The sequence below is a fragment of the Xiphophorus hellerii genome, chromosome 19 (genome assembly GCF_003331165.1).
Source record: "Xiphophorus hellerii strain 12219 chromosome 19, Xiphophorus_hellerii-4.1, whole genome shotgun sequence".
NCBI lineage: Eukaryota > Metazoa > Chordata > Actinopteri > Cyprinodontiformes > Poeciliidae > Xiphophorus > Xiphophorus hellerii.
In genome coordinates, this window is record NC_045690.1 from 5,909,049 (window position 1) to 5,925,620 (window position 16,572).

At 36.5% G+C, this 16,572-nt stretch overlaps 1 protein-coding gene and 1 pseudogene across 1 annotated transcript; one reads left to right on the forward strand and one right to left on the reverse strand.

Annotated features, from left to right (window-relative positions):
- Nucleotides 1–3,258: 3,258 nt before the first annotated feature.
- On the reverse strand, nt 3,259–10,824 carry degs2 (delta(4)-desaturase, sphingolipid 2). Its single transcript, XM_032547175.1, has 3 exons — nt 10,621–10,824; nt 5,105–5,847; nt 3,259–3,550 (listed from the first exon to the last, which is right to left on the reverse strand). The coding sequence occupies exons 1-3, from the start codon at nt 10,700–10,702 to the stop codon at nt 3,407–3,409; spliced, it is 969 nt and encodes a 322-aa protein (XP_032403066.1). The 5' UTR covers nt 10,703–10,824; the 3' UTR covers nt 3,259–3,406.
- A 1,968-nt stretch (nt 10,825–12,792) lies between these two features.
- On the forward strand, nt 12,793–16,349 carry LOC116708983 (transcriptional repressor protein YY1-like; annotated as a pseudogene).
- The last annotated feature ends 223 nt before the right edge of the window (nt 16,350–16,572 follow it).

A 16,572-nucleotide genomic window follows, 5' to 3' on the forward strand; every position in this document is an offset into this window, starting at 1 on the left:
AAAAGTAAATTTACACACAAAAATAATCTCAGAAAATTTTTATAAAAAACATTTCTGAGTCTCAAAATAAGATATGTAACGAGTTTCTGCTTTTTAAAAGTAATTACTACCTTAATATTGAAAATTTTCCCCAAAACTTACAGGAAAAAAAATTTAATTTTGAGTTTGAATCTCTGAAATGTTCTTGAACAAAAGGACATTTGAGTTTCTTTTTTTTTTTAGTTTTTTTTTTTTATTATTAATTATTTAATATTGAAAATTTTCCCTGAAAATTTAAGGGATAAAACAGAAATTTTGAGGTTAATCTCAGAAATGCTCTATAAAAAATCTTGAGCTCCAAAAGTTTAAAAAGTTGCAGGAAAATTTTGATTTTTTTGAGTTTCAGACATCAGAAAATTTCCAAACTTTTGAAACTCAAAAATATTTTCAAAAGTCAAGAATTTGCCATTGGAACTTGTATTTTTCAACATTAAGGAATTGATTAAAAAAGCTCCTATTTCTGAAAAGTCACTTCTCTTATTTCAAGTAATTTATTTGCAGTATTAAAATCCTTGGTAAGGTTGATGTTTTGCAGTGCGCGGCTGCAGTATGGCTGAGGAAACGTCGGGAATCGCTCACTGAAGCAGCCTGACGGGTGTAAATGTGCCGCCATGTTTTTCCTCCTCCGTATGGAACGGTGTTTTCTCTACTGGTCATCCTTCGCTTTGTGAGCCTCCCAGTATGCATGAACCTCCCTCCGTCTCTGTTTTCTATTTGGTTCCAAACTTAATTAAAAATCTATATAAATGGTGGTACGTTTGTTTCTACGAAGGTTCCCCGTTTTGCTGTAGATCAGACGTTGACTGTGATGATGTGGGGTGAAAACGAAGCGCTGCGTTTTTATCTGCAGCCGAGTGAAACGAAGATTCATGGTAACGGAGGTTTAACGTTTCTGTCCGCGCTCGAATCGTTCTCATTTAAAAGCTGGAAGTAAATTTATTCCACTTCAAACTAAATCTCAGTCAATTTGTGTATTTCTAAGTCACTTTCACACACATGCATATATATATATATATATATATATATATATACCGTATATATATAAAATTACACACTATAAGTACACTGAAAAACAATCTGTTTCTCTAAATATCTCAGTACACTTTAAATAAGACAAAACTAATTTACACATAAATTTTCAGCAAGAAATTTGGTTCTCAATGTTTTTTTAAGTACCACTTTCAAAATTTCTTCTTATATTTAACTTATAAGATATTTTTATAATCTGGAACTAGAACTTTTTAAATCATTAATTATGACTTTTTAAAAAAAGCGATACATCTTGCTGAAAAGTTACTTGTAAATTAGTTTTGTCTTGTTTTAAGTGTAATATGTTATTTGCACTAGAAATTAGACCACACATACTTGGTTGTGTTTTTGCAGTGCATTATTACTATATTGGTGTATTTTATTTTTACTTTGCCACAGTGAGTGGATTTCAACAATGCACTGCAAATACAAAATCATACCAAGTATTGTGTCGTTTCTAGTGCAAATATATTAAATTTGAAATAAAACAAAACTAAAAATCCTTGGAAAAGTTCTTGTTACATTGGCAGATTAAAATGTTTTTAGTGAATTACTTAAGCTGCTGTATTTTTCTGAAAAGTTACTTCAAAGTTAGTTTTGTCTTATTTCAAGTGAACTGGGATATTTTCACTGGAGACAAAACAAAAATACTTTGTAAGGTTTTGTGTTTTTGCAGTGTAGAACTGCAGACCTCAGTTTTAAAACCTTTAATCCGAATTCGCTGTAGGAATAAAAAATCAATAAAAAGATGATCAGAAATGTGAAAATATCTGTCAAATAAACTCAATCCAAAAAATAAAACCATGAATTAGAAAATAAAAACTAAGCTTCGCTCTGCGAGTGGACAGAAACAGAAACATTAAAATAAGGGATAAAACTTTTATTCCAAAATATCAACTTTCTCTTCACAGCGTTTCCTGATCTGCCTGCATTTTTACATGTTGAGATTTCAGACGGCAGAAACATTTACAAGATTCATCTTTTCACAAATCAGTCAAAAAACAACAGCATCACAAACGCATTTATTAATATTAACAAAACAATATCTCTAGACTCGTGGTTAAAAAGGCAGATGGAATACTTTATGAATAATAAAAATACAAACAGAAGTCTGTAATCCTGATGGAGTAACATGTTTTTTTATGTTTGGTTTTGCGGCTTCAGTCAGATTTTTATGATTTATAGCAAAACGAAGCGTCACTGAAGAAAAGCTCCTCTTACTCAAAGTATCAACGCCGCGTTCTTCTTCAGCTTCCTTCTGCCTAACAACAATAATCTGTTCCAGTGTTGTGGGATTAATAATCTCATCTTTCAGGATACACTGTGACAATGTGCGTGACCTTCATCTGAGATGCAGCGACTATAAACAGATCAACTTTTACAAAACAACAGGAGTGAAAACGTTTCTCTTTCAGCGACTGCATCAAAAAATTTAACTACACTGCAAAAACACAAACTCCTAGTATTTTTGGTCTCGATTCAACTGCAAATATCTTTAAATAAGACTAAAAGTAACATTTCAGCAAGAGAAAGGAACTTGTTTTCCTAAACCATGATGGAAAAGTTCCAGTTTCAATGGCAGATTATTTTGCTAATAGCACAGGAAAATGTTGTAACTTAAACATCAATATTAAGGAATTATGTACTTTAAAAAGATCTTTTATTTTTAAATGTTTTTTACTTTGGAGACTCACAAATTTCCACCTTTATAAACCAAAACAATACTATTTTTCTTCTAGAAAATTTCTGAGATTAATCTCAAAATGCAAGTTTTTTCTTGCAAATTTGTGACTTTTGAGACTCAGAAATGTTTTTTCTAGAAAATTTCAGGTTTTGTTTTTTTTTTTTACAAAACATTTGACTTTTTAAACTCACAAATTTGTATGTTTTTTTTTCTAGAAAATTTCTGACATTTTTGTTGCAAATTTTTGATTTTTCAAACTCAGAATTTCCCAAGATTTTTCTAGAAAACTTCTGAGTTTTTTGGCAGAAATTTAATTGTTTTTCTGTCTACAGCGACTTTAATCATACAAAACAAACATACATGTAGCTTTTTAGCAAGATGTCAATAATTCCTTAACTTATAAGACATTTTCTCATTTTATAAGTAAAATAATCTGCTAATGGAAGTAGTACTTATTCATCAATATTAAGGAATAATTAACTTAAAACAATATATCTTGTTGAAAAGTTACTTGTAAGTTAGTTTTATCTTATTTGAACTGTACTGAGACATTTGCACTAAAAACTAGACTAAAATGCTCTATAAGATTTTGTGTTTTTGCAGTGCAAGTATACCAGCTTTATTTAAGTTTTCTGTACAAATATTTCTAGAAATCTATTCCAACTTGCTTAGCTTGTACTCCCGTTTGACTCTGGCGTAAGGGCCGATGTTTTCGTCGAACACAAAGTCCCACAGCACCTGGAACCAGGAAGTGTGCTGCGGCAGCGAGTCGTAATACTCTGCTGCGATCTTTTTCACCTGAAAAAACGAGAAGAACGCTTAGAAAAACGTCAAAAATCCAACATTTTAACTGCAGATGGTAGTTATAGCTGCTGCTTCTGAACATTAGATTAATTTTAGAGAACCTGAGCAAATAGAAGAATGTTTTCACATTTAGTTCTTAAAAGAGAGAAATGTTCACATTTGACTGTTTCAAATCAGGGTTTGTTCACTTTTCCCGCTTTAAAATTCAAACATTTTTCAAGATATGTTTTCTAACACTTGGAAAATAAATAATAACACAAATAAACTAAGAAGACAGTCTCAATTCATGACTATATCCTCTCATTTTTTACAGTCAATAATAATAATAATAATGCTAAGTTTCCTATCATTTAGCAAATATAAATAGTTTTGGTGATTCTAACTGACCTAAAAAACTAAATTTTAGTCTGATTTAACTTCAAAATGTGACAAAAATTATTTTATTTTTAGATATGTAAAATTGTAAATAGAATTTTCCAAATTTAAGCTTTTAATCAAACGTTAATTTATTTTTTATTATTACAAAACTGTGCCGTTTGAATATCAAATACTTTCAAGGACATTGTACAAAAATCAAGCACTTTCCAAACCTTGAAACACCTAATTGAAACTTCAAGCATTTTCAAGGATTTTAAGGACCTGTAAACCCTGAAGCTGAATCTCTAGTCATCCAGCTAAGTTTGAATCTCCAGCAGGACAATAATCCAAATAGAAAGGTTTCAGAATGTCCTAATCAAAGTATCTGAGACACTGAAGTTGATAAGAAATTATCCCAGAAGTTATTGTGAGAAACAATAATATAGTTGTTTTAAAATTTCCAAGTAATATAATTGCAAAGGAATAATAATGCAAGTCAATCCTCTCAAAGACAAATAAACTATAATTTCTGTCCAACATTTAACACTAGAAAACATTTTGAATAAAGTACTACCAAGTACTTTTTAATCTACTTTCTAGTGCAAATATCTTAGCACACCCTGAAATAAGACAAACATAATTTAAAAGTAACAAGATATAGCAGCTTATTTTAAGTAAATTATTCCTTAATATTGATGGAAAAGTCAATATTAAGTGGCTTTTGGTTCCACTGGTAGAATATTATACTTGTTTCAAAATGAAGGGCACTCTACCGTTACCTAGCAACCACAGCCAAGCCAAGCCCGTTGCCTAGCAACCCAGTTCTAGTTCCAATGGCTGATTATTCCACTTACAACATGAGGGAAATGTCTTGTTAGAAGTGGATTTCATATTGAGGAATTATTTACTTAAAACAGTCTCCTGTATCTTACTAAAGTTACTGTAGGTCAGTTTTAATTATTTAAAGTGTACTGAAATATTTGCACCAGAATCTAGACCAAAAGTACTTGGTGAGATTTTGTGTTTTTGCAGTGTAGAAGTTGCAGAGAAACGTTAAGACAATATTTGCGACTCATAAAAAGTCAGATTGTTCTCCCTCGCCACCAGTCGGTTAACATCTACGTTGGAAGTATTGAGTGAAGTCCAAAGTTCACCTGCTGCGGTATGAAGGATGATTAGCCAGAGACTCACCTGAGGTAGTTTACTGCCAGGTATGCTGGGGAAGTCATGGTGCTCCATGTGGTATCCAACATTGAAGGTGAGGAAGTTCAGCGGCCCGTAGTACGAATACGTCTCGTGTCCCTTCAGAAACATGTAATGCTCTGCTATGAAGTGTCCAGAGAACGGATGGATCCCCAGGCACAAAATGGATCCAGCAATGAGGTAAACAATCGGCTTTAGCCCCCAGAAGTAGAAGATGACTGCGTCTGCTAGGAGCTGAACCACTGTGTTCTGGATCTCCATCGGACCCACCGGTTTGGGGTTGACCACCAACGGCCTCAAGGCGTAGAAAAACGGCTGCAGAAAGAGCCAGAGGACCTTCCTAGCCGGCGTGCAGAAGAACCATCCCTCCCACTCTGTTGGGATGTCCACATCCAGCTGGTCGCCGCCCAGGTACCGGTGGTGGTCGATGTGGTACTTCTTGAAGGAGGCGGAGTAGGGAAGCCCGATGGGCAGGTTGGCCCACATGGCGAACCAGCGGTTCCACTTCGCAAGCTTGTTCCCGAAGGCCACGTTGTGAGAAATGTCGTGAATGGCCAGAGTCAGCGAGTGGTTGATGCACCCGCCGAAGCCGTAGGCCCAGAAGAAGACCCACTTCCAGGGGAGGTCGTGCACCAGGTAGCAGGCGACGAGTTGGGTCAGGACCAAGCCGGACACAACCCACTTCAGCTGGGGGTCCGGACCCATCAGGGTCTTTATTTCTGGATATTTGGCTGAGAGTAGAAACACAGAAAGGAAGAGTAAGGACTACCGCTGAAATGATTAATCAAATTAATCATGATTAATCAACTGTTCAAATAAGCTTTAACCGATTCAGTAATGGATTATATTCGTTGAAAACTTTTTTTTTAAAAAAAGCAATTTGCTTGAAAGAGCAACATATTAAGAGCAGTAATTAAATTAAAACTGTACAAAAATATATAAATTTTGTATTTAAGGTTAAATAAAAACCTTTTTCTGTAAATATGTTCTATCCAAAACTAAAGTGGTATAGTTTGTTTCAGATTATCTCCTGTTCAGCACCTCTTGATGTCTAAATATTAATGAGGTCATCGATGTAGCTGATGAAATAATTGATTCCATCATGATTAATCCGATTCATCGCGATTAATCAATTTTTGAAATAATTGTCAATTAATTTTGTAATTGATTAATCATTAACTGGAGGATACAGACTCACAACAAGGCAATTTGCTGAAAGAACAACATATTCTGAGCAATAATCTAGCCAAAACTGTACAAAAATATGTACATTTTGCATTTAAGATAGAATTTAAAAAGAACTGTAAATGTTTTACCCAAAACTCAAGTGGCATAGTTTTAGCTTCACCTAGCTCACATTCTGTAAAAAAAAAGAATCAATTACGAACCTTTGGTGGTCTAATTATTAATTGGTTAATCAATTTACCTGCTGAAGTAAGAAATTCATCATGATTAATCAGATTAATCGTGATTAATCGATTTTTTAAGATCATTTTCAACAAATTTAGCAATCAATTAATCATTAACTGGAGTATACAGACTCGAAAAAAGGCTATTTGTTGATAGAACAGCATATTCTGAGCAATAATTAAGCCAAAACTGTACAAAAATATGTACAAAACTCAAGTGGCATAGTTTTAGTTTCCCTCAGTTCAAATTATGTGAAAATATCTCGCTGATAAAGGGCTGTGGTGTGAAAAAGCATTTACAGAAAAACAAGAAATTCAAATATATAAAAGGTATAAATTCCTGATGCAAAGAAAACAATTTGTTGGTCATCGCTGCAGCTCTGGGATTAATTAAGTAAATTTCAGAAGGAGCCCATATTGCAAGGTGCCCAGCCTTCTCCTGGGAAAATCCTGCTGACAAAAACCGGCTTTAATTGGCAGAGGTGTTGTTTTGCTGAAGGACATAACATAGTTAAACTGTAGCCGTTAGGAAAATACAAAAGGCTTAATTGGGATTGCTTCATGGAATATAATCCGCTTGTTGGGAAAACAAGTTTGGATCTGTTGTACTGACTGACCACACCCTACAGGAAGTACAAGAAGAGCCAGAAATGTGGCGCAGTGGAGTCAGGGAAAGCCCTCGCATGGCAACCATGATGGGGGCGGGATGCAAATTAAGGCTCCTGATTTGTTTATTGTTTCCCAGTTTCACGACTCTATGCAAATTCAGGTTAAACTGGTAAATAAGGGTTTGTTTTCAATTATTTCCTTACATTCTCCTACAAACCCTCTGTTCTCAGTTAATATAAATACACAAGAGGTGGGGCTGAAACGATTAATCTGATTAATCATGATTAATCGATCACTGAAATAATAGTCAATTAATTTAGTAATCGATTAATTGTTACCTGGAATGTACTGACTCAAAAAAGGCCATTTGCTGAAAGAACAACACATTCAGAGCAATAATTATGCAAAAAACATGCAGAAAATATATACAGTTAAGATGAATTTAAGAAAAAGTTTGTAAATATGTTTCATCCAAAACTCAAGTGGGATAGTTTTAGCTTCACTTGGTTCAAATTATGTAGACAAAAATCTATTCAGCACCTTTTGTTGTGTCAATATTAGTCAGTTAGAGGTCAATCCTTCACTTATTGATTTTAAATCAAGCAGAAAAGTTTGAGCTTTTCCTATTTTGATGTTTTTAGTTGCAGATGCATCCTTTGCTATAAATGATCAAGCGAACGCTATACTGTTAAATTTTTAGCTAAAATTTTTATTTTCTTATTTAAAAACTAAATAATTTGTCTTAATGTAGTTCTAATATTGTATAAAAAGGTTTAAATTAAAAATCAGCAGAATGTGCCATTTTTTAAAGAATCTGATTAATCGATTAATCGTCAAAAATAACCATTAATAATAGTTGATTGGATTCCAAGTAAAAACTCCGCGATGATTCATAGAAAACAATAAATGAACACAATCTGTTGCATGATGGGAGTTTTTAATCAGTCATGTGACATTTAGATTCAGTTTAGAGACATTTTTTTAAAAGTGTTGACACCAGAGAGGAATAAAGATAAATGAATAACCAGCCGCCATAAAAGGTTGTTTAAACGGCCTAATGGCTTTGGGCGCGCGCTTACACACACACACACACACACACCCACACCACACACACACACACACACCCACACACACACACACACACAGTGAGGTTATCATCCTATTTCTACTTCACCATGTCAGAGAAAAACCATTTACTTTAACATTTAAGATTCTTTAAAGCGTCAAAGTTTGATTTAAACTGGAAAACTATGAAAAGCTTCATTTTCTGACGACGTTCAGTTGCTATAAACAGAGACAGTAAATTATTTTGTGACCTCATCAGCGTCATAGATGAGCGAGCATGAAGATAAAAAAGGTTTCCGTGCGAGTTCAGATAAATGGGAGCTCTGTTCATGTGCGACACATGATCTTCCACGCAAGAGGAAAAATGAGAAAACTCGCCACGCGCGCTTGGGGATCAGATGTCATAATTACAACTAAACATTTTTAATAATTTATGTCTTGTAGGTGTAAAGAAAGAGACAAGTAAACACCGTGGAGGTGCTAATTTCACAGCAGAGCAGACCAAGCAGCAGCTGAACAAAACCAGGATCAAATATACGTCAACAGGTTCCCGCCTTTTTAACCCGCGCTTTTCATCATTGATACGCGAATCAAACGCGGCGCTAAAAATCACATTTTAGATCCCCTGGTAAACACAGTTTGGTAAATAAATAAATGACGTCTAAATTGTGGATAAATAGGCGTGTTCATGTCAGGATTTCCGCTCCCACTGAAAGCCTCACGCTGCGTCATCACGAGACGATAAAGCGCCAGGAAGCAGCAACCTGCACGCCGCATCAGCAAAGGGCAGAAAATCTACAAGACAGAAAAATATGAAAACCAAAACGCGCCAAAACCTGAATTACACCATTCCTTTCATTACTGAGAATCAGTTGGAGAGGAATGTGAGCTGAGGCTGAATTTAAAACATGAAAAGTTGGAAATGCTGCAGCAAGAGGAAACCAGGAGACAGTTGAACTTAAAGTTGTTCATTTGAGAGACTTTAGTGTTTTCTGCAGTACAGACACTTTATAGGAGCTCAGTGAGGCTTTCAATGCACAAACAGCTGCTAAATATAAAAAGATTAAACTAAAATCAATTATTCCAACATCTGCAGCTTCATGTGAAATTATGACAAAGAAAATTCTGTAAATAGATGAATATGCCTATGGAGCATAAAACTGGTTATTTATACAGCATTAATACATTTTATGAGTTCTTGTGATTCTTATCTGACTGATAGCTATAAATGTTTATGTGTGTTTATGTGTGTTTCTATTTGTATACACAACAATTTCACATATTACAGGCATTTATTCCGCCACATTCTGGCGCCCCTGCTAGCGTGGCACCCCGATGCATCACATATAACGGAGACAGACTTTTTGCGCGGTGCTGTTGAATTAAAAAAAGGCAACTAAAAAATAATTATTCCATCATATTTTGGCGCCCCCTGTAGCACAGCACCTTCTACTGCGCCAGACTAAACATTTGAATTAGCATCTCATGTGAACAGAAACAAACGTTTAAATAGTGAAGCACATTTTTCTTCCTCAATTAAATATTTAAAAGGAGGAAAGTTATTTTTTTTTTTTTACAAAGAAAACAAAATAATTTAACATATTATAGGCTCCCCACCAGGGATTTCAACACACAAAAAGCTATTAAAGAAAATGGCAACTAGAAATAATTATTCCGCCATATTTTGGCGCCCCTGCTAGCGTGGCGCCCCTATGGCATATTATATATATATATATTTTGAGCCGGATTAAAAATGTGGCGCAGCTTCTCATGGGAAATCGTTGCTTAAAAACCTTTAAAAGGTGAAGCTACAGAGCATAAACTGGTTATTTCTACTTTTTAGTATCATCATTAATGCATTTCATGAGTTCATGTGATCGTTCCTGAATTCTTATTTTACTGCTAGCGGTAAACTTTTTGTGTGTGTGTGTGTGTGTGTGTGTGGGTGGGTGTGTGTGGTGTGTGTGTGTGTGTGTGTGTGTACATCTAACCGCAGACCAAGCCCACAAATAAGCCTTGAGCCATAAAGGGCTTGTAGGCTGGGAAGGTTTTTACCCTTAATTTTATTTTCTTTTTGTCCCAAATTGAATATTTAAGAGCAGGAAAAGTTACTTTTATAGAGAAAGCAAACTGATTTTACACAATTTCGTAAATAAATAGATAAAACTCTACCTAGAAGATAAAACCTAATTAGATTCAAAGTAATTCAAATACATTTAAATAATTTCTTTTTTTACTCAAAAGATTTAATCTGTGCGGTTACATCATTTTTACGCATCCGTTGCGGGTAGCTGGTCCGTTAAGCAACAGCTAGTAAACAGGTTTAACCGGATGTGTTTTTATAAGCAGGTAAAGTGAAGAACAATATGAAGCTAAGAGTCATCTAAGGAGTGAAAATGAGTGAAAACTTTGTGATCTTACCCAGGATTTCCTTCCTGCGGGCGGTGTGCGGCTGGTCGGTGTAGACCCACTCAAAGTCGGCTCTCCCACCTGTCTTCCCCATGGCTCCTGTCCCGGTGTGAGGAATCTGGCGTTGCTGAGTTCAGTGTGTCATCAAAACTCTCGCAGTATCGGAAGCACACCCACAAGCGCAGGTTGCGGAGGGCTCCGCCTCATTAGGACGCCGGCGCGACGGTAGGAGGCGGCACACTTATAACTAGTAAGTAGAAGCTTATTTCCGATGTTTGTTATCAATACATTTTATTGCTAGTTAAAAAGTTTTGTGTTTGTTTTTGTACATTTAACCAACGATCAAAATCTATAGAAATATGCCTTTGGCTCCTTTATGGATTGAGAAGTTTTTATCCATTTTTCTTCATTTTCGTCTTTCATTCATTTATTAAATGGAGGAAAGTTCACATTTATGAATTAAAAGAAGAAAAAAACTCATTAGTTTCATAGATAAACGGGAAAAGTCAACATTTTGCAGTGTAAAATGCCATCTCTAACGAAAAACACAATTTTAACAAGTTTTTTTGTGCAAATATCTTAGCAATAGCACAAAGCTAACTTTTCAGCAAGCTAAATTAGCTTATTTTAAGTAATGTATTCCTTAATATTGATCAGAAAGTAATAGTTTCACTGGCAAAAAGACATTTCCCCTTGTTATAAACAAAATAATCTGCCGGTGGATTTAGAATTTTTTCATCAATATTAAGAAATTATTGACTTTAAAAGAAGCTCCTGTATCTTGCTGAGAAGTAACTTGTAAGTAAGTTAGTGTAATAAAATATTTGCACTTGAAACTAGACAAAAATACTTGGTAAGATTGTGTTTTTGCAGTGTACACTCATTCTAAATCTCATCCGTTTCAAGGTCATTTCAAAATATTCTCATTCGTTTTTTGTAGTAACTCAAATTATTTATTCTTTGGTTACATCACATAGATCCACTGATAGTCCGTTAAGAAACATCTAGTAATCCTCTGTTTCTAGTCAGACACATTCTCCACCGCCTCCACTCCCTCTTCTCATCGCCTGTAGCCGTTTGGCGATCCGGCGGTAGAAAAAGGAGCGGACCCGCTCTGAAGTTAAGGTGTGATCTAAAGCCCCTCCCTTCCGCACTCCGATAGAGGGCGGGGGGAGAAACACACTTACCTGTGCACCTGCTCACATGAGCGTAGCCTTCCTGTGGATGTTTTCCACTCGGTAATAATCGGTAGAGTGAATTAACGAGGAGCTGATTGTCTCCTCCCAACCGGCGGCGGGAGGAGACAATCAGCTCCGAGAGATAAAATGAGAAGGGGGGGTGTTTTAGTTTAAAAGTTTATATTTTGAGGAATACAGTGAGTGTTCAGGGGTCATTTCATAAATTTCACTAATTTTTTTCCATTAACGCTGTTTAATAACCTGACTGGATAACCTGACTTTATAAATTAGCAAACAAATTAATTAATTTGTTCAAGCTTATAGGTGGCCTTTTATGGGTGCCTTTTGGGGAAAATAACTAATACTTTTTAGAGTAGTTTTACTACTTTTTCAGTAACTTCACTGAATGAACCCATTACGTTTACAGTTTTTGCACATAACTTTATCTTTTCGGCTGTCAAAAGACATAATTGTACATATTAAATCAGGCATTACCGTCAGTAACTCAGTATTTGATTAAAACATTTACTAAATATGGATGTTTGAACGTCGCAATTCAGGTCTAGAGGAGAAACAGCGCCTCCTACAGCCAGAAGATAATAAGGTCTCAAAATGTGAAGGTCCCTGTTTGAGTTAGTTTTACCAAAGGTTGGTGGAGTAGCGGAAAAAGTTTTACTTTACGACCAAACATTAATAATAAATAAATAAATAAATAAAGAACCCAATTACTTACTTATTTGGAAATACATTTTGCATATTAAAACGAAAATTAAGTTTCTGTTTTATCCAATCACCAATAAATGCACAGAATGGACTAATCAAAGTCTTAAAAGTCATTAAAATAAATTCGGATATGCACTCTACAGAGAATCCGCTACTGATCCAAATCACGCGATACTTCAAAGAACTATAGCACTGTGGCGACGAGATTACAACAGTGGAGAGAGTTGTTGTCTGAGTCGGGAGGAAAAGAGCTGCGAGCACAGGGGGGAGGTGATAGAAATAATATTATTTACAGATAAACACGCAGAAGGAATCAGGATTATCATGGCATCAGGGGGACACCCTGTACATCGAAACGGACGGGTCGGAGATGCCAGGCAGAAATAGTAGAATTGCATGAAATCGAGGTGGAAACCATCGAGACGACAGTTGTCGGGGAGGACGGCGAACAGCAGCCGATGATCGCCTTACAGCCGCTGGATGATCCGCACCACCTCCACTCGCACCAGGAGGTGATCCTGGTGCAGACCCGAGAGGAGGTGGTCGGAGAGGAGGACTCGGAACTGCACACGGAGGACGGGTACGAAGACCAGATCCTGATCCCCGTGCCCCGCCGTTGAGGAGGACTACATCGAGCACACTCTGGTTACTGTAGCCGGGAGAAGCACGTCCGCAGGCCGGGTTAAGAAGAGTGGAAGCGGGAAGAAAGCGGGCAAAAAGAGCTACATGAGCGGTGGAGAGATGGGCCGAAAGTGGGAGCAGAAGCAGGTCCAGATAAAGACTTTGGAGGGGGAGTTTTCTGTTACTATGTGGGCTTCAGGTGAGTTCCTGCAAGCTGCTGATGTCGCTTTGTTCTCGGTGTGAGTGGGCCCAGCTGGGGCCTTGTGCTCCGCTAAAGTCTTACTCTTTTCCACGGTTCAAAGCGATTTAAAATTTCCCTGAAAAGTGTTTGTTTTTATGGGAAGCCATGTTTTATGTGTCAATGGGCGCCGCCATATTTCCCCGGTCCAGAAAGTATGGCGGCCCGAAAAAATGGCGTTTATTTGGCCGACGAAGATGGCGGCGACAGGGGGAGCGGTAGCTGCTAGCTCCGCTGGGCCTCTGTGGCGCAGTTCAGTTAGCGGCAGCCTGGAGATGCCTTCAGGGACGCCTCGGACTTTACAGTTCTAAGGATTTGATCTCAAATTTAAGGGTTCAATATCAAACAAAAAATACATTTAAAAACAAAAACGGATACATTTCGGCATCTCATAATAACCAAAAAAAAAAAACATTAATTTACGCGTTTAAAATTGATAAAACAACGTGATTAGCGTAATCTTTGACTTTTGTGTGAAAGGTTCTGTAAACTGTCCTGTTTTTAGGATCAACTTTTCACGTCTATAATTTCTATAAAGCTAATAAATTTAAATATATAACGACAAACAAGGTGGTGCAGATATGAAAATAAACTAAGCAATGCATATAAATCAGGGTATATTTAAAAATATATATATTTTAGAATATTAAAATCCATATTTGACAAATACTACAAGTTACAGCTAAAACTGTTGAGGCATTTCTTGTTGCTAAAGCAATTTGTGCAATGGAGTTTTACTCAACCTCCACATTGCAAAGTTTCCTAATAATCGTCTTTTGCAGGATTTAAAATGTATGCATCTGGCCTTTTAATCACGCTTAAAAGAGGAAATTAATCTATTCCCTTACAAAAAATATCTGGATGTTGTATTTAAATAACTTTACAGGTTTTAATACAAGTGGCTAAAGTTGAATTTTGTAACCTCTGCATGTATTTACTCAGGTGCCTATTTAAGAAGCCACAGATGATTGATCTTCAGTTTCTTTCTGTCCCGTTCTTGCTCAGATGACAAGAAGGATATTCACGAGGAGCAGATCGCAGGGAGAGAACTCTCCTCCAGATTATTCTGAATATATGACGGGAAAGAAGCTCCCCCCAGGAGGCATCCCGGGCATCGACCTGTCCGACCCCAAGCAGCTGGCAGAGTTTGCACGGTAAGAACCCATAAAAAAAAGTTGGTGCAAAACTCACAAAAAGGGGATTTGAGGCAAACATGGTGAAGGCAGCACCTTCAGCCCTCTGTGGTTCAGCTTTTTATTTCCATGTGCATTATTATTTACTTTAGTTTACTTAAAATATCACACTTATGCATATACTCTTTATAAGTTTTACATTGCTTATGGTTATGTTTGTATTTACTAATATTTAAAACCCTTATCAACAAATAAATTTCCCCTTGGGGATCAGTTCTACTCTAATTGTGACCTATTTCGTGTTGCAGAATGAAGCCAAGAAAAGTAAAAGAAGATGATGCACCCAGGACAATAGCCTGTCCACATAAAGTGAGTCAGATTTTAAATTCAGTAAACTGCAAAAACAAGATTTTTTTAAGTGTCTGGTGCAAATATTTGATTACACTTGAAATAAGACAAAACTTACTTTTCAGCAAGACAAAGGAGATTTTAAGTGAATAATTCTTTAATATTAATGAAAACAAAAGTAGTTTCACTGGCAGATTATTTCAACAAAATATTTTTTCCAATTTTAAAAGTGAAACAGACCGCCAGTGGAACTAGTATTTTTGTATCAATATTAAGACTTAAACGAGTTCCTATCTTTTCAAAAAGTTACTTATAAGTAAAGAAAACTAAGATATTTGCACTAGAAATTAGTCTAAATACTTTAGTGTTTTTGCAGTGTAATCCAACGTTTCTCAGGTTGGATTCACAAGCAGCAGTACCAGGAGTTGTGTCTTGTTGTTTTGCGAATTATCTTCCTGGTTTTCGTTTTAGGGATGCACCAAGATGTTCAGGGACAACTCAGCGATGAGGAAAACACTTGCACACCCACGGGCCGCGTGTGCATGTCTGCGCAGAATGTGGCAAGGCGTTTGTGGAGAGTTCAAAGCTGAAGAGACATCAGTTGGTCCACACAGGAGAGAAACCTTTCCAAGTGAGTTCCTTTACTTTCTAAACTTTAAATAAAAAATGTTTTGGGAACACGTGAATGGAAACATTTACGCTCTTCTCCTTACAGTGCACGTTTGAGGGATGCGGCAAGCGCTTCTCTCTGGACTTTAACCTGCGCACTCATGTGCGGATTCACACTGGAGACCGCCCGTACGTCTGCCCCTTCGACGGCTGCAACAAAAAATTTGCCCAGTCGACCAACCTGAAGTCTCACATCCTCACACACGCCAAAGCCAAAAACAACCAGTAAGACATCAACCCCGAACGACCAGAACCGGCAGGAAAACTGGAGGACCTCCGTCTGCTTCTGGGTGAACTGACCTAATGTTGCTTGGACTGCTTTTTCTGAGACGACTCTCTTTGTACTGCAGATAGAAGAAAAGAAAAAAAATCCCTTTTTTGTGAAACTTTTGATAATAAACGGAGGTCCAACAAAGCTGGCCTCTACCCGGATGGAATATTTTAGAGTTTCTTCTCATGAAGATGTTAATTCATGGATCTGCACCTGGAAAACTGTTATTTATACCTTTACACAAATAGTTGTGAAATTTGCATTAATCTTCACCAGCTTCTCAGTTTTGTACCTCCTCCCTAAGTGTGCATATTGTACACTGTTTGATGTAAGCTTTGTGGTCTGTATGTATTTAAGACGGTCCTGTAGGCCTTCCTGCAAGGTTTCAAAGTTCCTTTCCCTTTGTTCTCCGTCACGGCTCCGTTTCTCAGGAGAAGATTTGTGCGGGAATAGCTTTTCGTTTTCTACAACACATGTAGATAACCATGTGATTTTATTTTATTCTTTTTTTTCAGTAGATATCATTGATTAAATCGTTTCTCCCAATTGCATCACCAATACAGAGCGTGTGATTTGTGCTGTCAAGCGGTCAAACTCTCACTCAGCTGGTGAATAATTAAACCATTCGGTTTAAAACAACATCCAGAAAGTTTTTAACAATTCAAAAACGCTTCATATCCATGCATGACATTAATGAAGAACATTAAAAATCAATCACTGGCTGAATGGGTTCTTTAACAGGCAGGTTAGTGTTTAAACAGGGAAAGACAGATATTTAACTAC